At 35.2% G+C, this 2,268-nt stretch overlaps 1 protein-coding gene across 1 annotated transcript; it reads right to left on the bottom strand.

Moving 5' to 3' along the window:
- Positions 1-954: 954 nt before the first annotated feature.
- Tsp_06054 (conserved hypothetical protein) lies at positions 955-1,897 on the bottom strand. Its single transcript, XM_003380291.1, has 2 exons — positions 1,646-1,897; positions 955-1,167 (listed from the first exon to the last, which is right to left on the bottom strand). The coding sequence occupies exons 1-2, from the start codon at positions 1,895-1,897 to the stop codon at positions 955-957; spliced, it is 465 nt and encodes a 154-aa protein (XP_003380339.1).
- Between the last annotated feature and the right edge of the window lie 371 nt (positions 1,898-2,268).

Raw genomic sequence — 2,268 nt, 5'->3', positions numbered from 1 at the left:
GTATGCTATGCATGTGCTACATATATGTGAATGAAACTGCGGGTCTTTCTAGTGTATATGCTAAGTTTTAGATACATCAGATGCTGAAGACGAAGAAGTATCTATTTCTGTTTTTATTTATAGATGACTGCATTAATATAATTCACTTTTAGAATTACATTATTTATTTTCATATCCATGAATATGAAACAACCCAAATTCTGAAAACTAACTGAATATGGTAACTATGCATCATGATAAATATGCCTTGCTTTTTACATTTATTTTTTTGTTAAATTTAGGTTAAAGGTGGTAATGCCAATGGCGCCACATTGCTTTCATTCTAACAGTAGCACTAATGTTAAATTATCATGTATGTGATATCATAGATTATTCTGATTCAATTCAATTCTTTTAAGAATTGAAAATTACATTTGCCTTGCTACATTTTGAAAATGCCCAGATGCAATCTATTATCAGTAAAGACAAGTAAAAGCTGTTGAACAGTGGTTGTTGGAGTTGCTGACATAGCGTTCAAAAAACTTATGACAAAAAACAGTAAGTGTGAATATGTTTAATTAGATAGCGAGACGATAGGCGTATTAGGTATAGGCAGAATTAGGTAACTTCTGTAATTACAGATTACGTCATCAGCTGAGTTTTTATGGTATTGCTTTTGCTCTGGGCAACGTGGTAAGTCATGTTCACATCATTTCGTTCTAAATTTGGCATCACAAACATCCTTAAGTATTGAATTTGCTCCTGATTGCAGTTAGATCGCACAGTACAGTGTTTGGTGCAGTGACGTTTCCCAGTTGTTCTAGTGTGGTTTCACTTATCATAAAAGTATGAAGGAATGGATTGTAATTGTGGCAATTTCGCTGAGTCAGCCGAGCAGCGTTCGTGCTGTCAGTGCGTTTCCGAATGTGATATGGCAAAAATTAGTGAGTAGCTTTTGTTTATAATAGCTATGGATTACGACATCCCATGAAGCTTGCACCGTTTGCAACCCGTGTTAGCATGGCCGTAAAGGCGTTTCCTAGCCGTCCCAGTGTGCCTTTGCTTATCACAAATAGTATCGTTCATCAGTAAGTATTGAATTTGATTAATTAGATAGCTTGAAGATGCGAGTGTTACATGGATTGAATTTGAATATCTATCTGAATATGAATATGAATACATGAATATCTATAATAACAGATAACATCATTAGCTGAACTGTTTACAAGTTCCTTTCGTTCTGGACGCCGTGATTAGTCATGTTCACATTGGTATGTTCTAAATGTGGCATCACAAACATGCGTAAGTATTTAACTTGCTCCTGATTGCAGTTGGATACGTAAAGTGTCCACATTTTATCCATGACAGCATTACATTAACATCAAGCGAATTCGATGTTTCTTCTGATGGCCCTCTGAGTTGAAGTTGACGCAGTGACGTTCATCATTGGTACTAGTGAGGTTTCACTTATCATAAGAACTAGAAAGAAATGATTGTAATTCTAGCAGATTACGTTGAGACATTTGAGTAGCGCTGGTGCCCGTATAGATCATTCGTCAATGCGTTTCCAATGTGATATGACAAAAATTAGTAAGTAGTTTTTGTTTATAGTAGCCGTGGATTATGTGGTCTCATGAAGCCTGTACTGAGGCCAACCAGTGCTCACCTGGCGTTTTCTAGCCGTCCCAGTGTGCCTTTGCTTATCACAAATAGTAAGAAGGAATTTGATAATATGACAGCAATGAAATATGTTAAATAAAGAGAACATGTCGCTGTACATCTCAGCATTTTGTTCTTGATAGCAATGGATTACGTCATCAGAAAATTTTTGTTTAGTCGCAGCTGATGGCACTCTCAAATTGCGGTTCCTACGGTTCTGATGTTTTTCCTTGTCACGCAAGGTAAGGAAGAATGGCATTATTTTTTTGTAGAAGAAGTGTTTTGTATTTAATGTTTTAGTGCGTAACTGTGAAGACGAAAGCCGCATCTTGAATGATCTCCATCGAATAACGTAAGTGGTTATTTTTATCATGCTGCTGTTATATTTCTATTATTATTACATACCTGTTATATCTATATCTGTTATATTCAATTCAACTATATTCAACTATGAATTTTTAGAATCATGGCATGTCTTTTTAGAATCTTTTTAGAAATTTTATTTCTAATTTTATTTTTTAGAATTTTTTCTCTTTTACAATCTCCATTAAGAGCACTAGGGAATCTGATAGCGTAAAAATACCTGGATACGTAGCCATCCAAGAAACAGCGCCACATGTAAGTGGTAAT

This window comes from Trichinella spiralis, assembly GCF_000181795.1.
Source record: "Trichinella spiralis strain ISS 195 chromosome Unknown Scfld2, whole genome shotgun sequence".
In the NCBI taxonomy this organism is placed as follows: Eukaryota; Metazoa; Nematoda; class Enoplea; order Trichinellida; family Trichinellidae; genus Trichinella; species Trichinella spiralis.
The sequence above is the reverse complement of the archived record's forward strand: the minus strand, read 5'-3'. Positions and strand labels throughout refer to the sequence as shown.

Coding starts and splice junctions, on each gene's coding strand:
- Tsp_06054 (XM_003380291.1), bottom strand. CDS start 1,897: ATGCCATTCTTCCTTACCTTGCGTGACAAGGAAAAACATCAGAACCGT. Junction 1,168..1,645: donor GGACGGCTAGAAAACGCCAG/GTGAGCACTGGT, acceptor CTGTTATTATAG/ATATTCATGTATTCATATTC.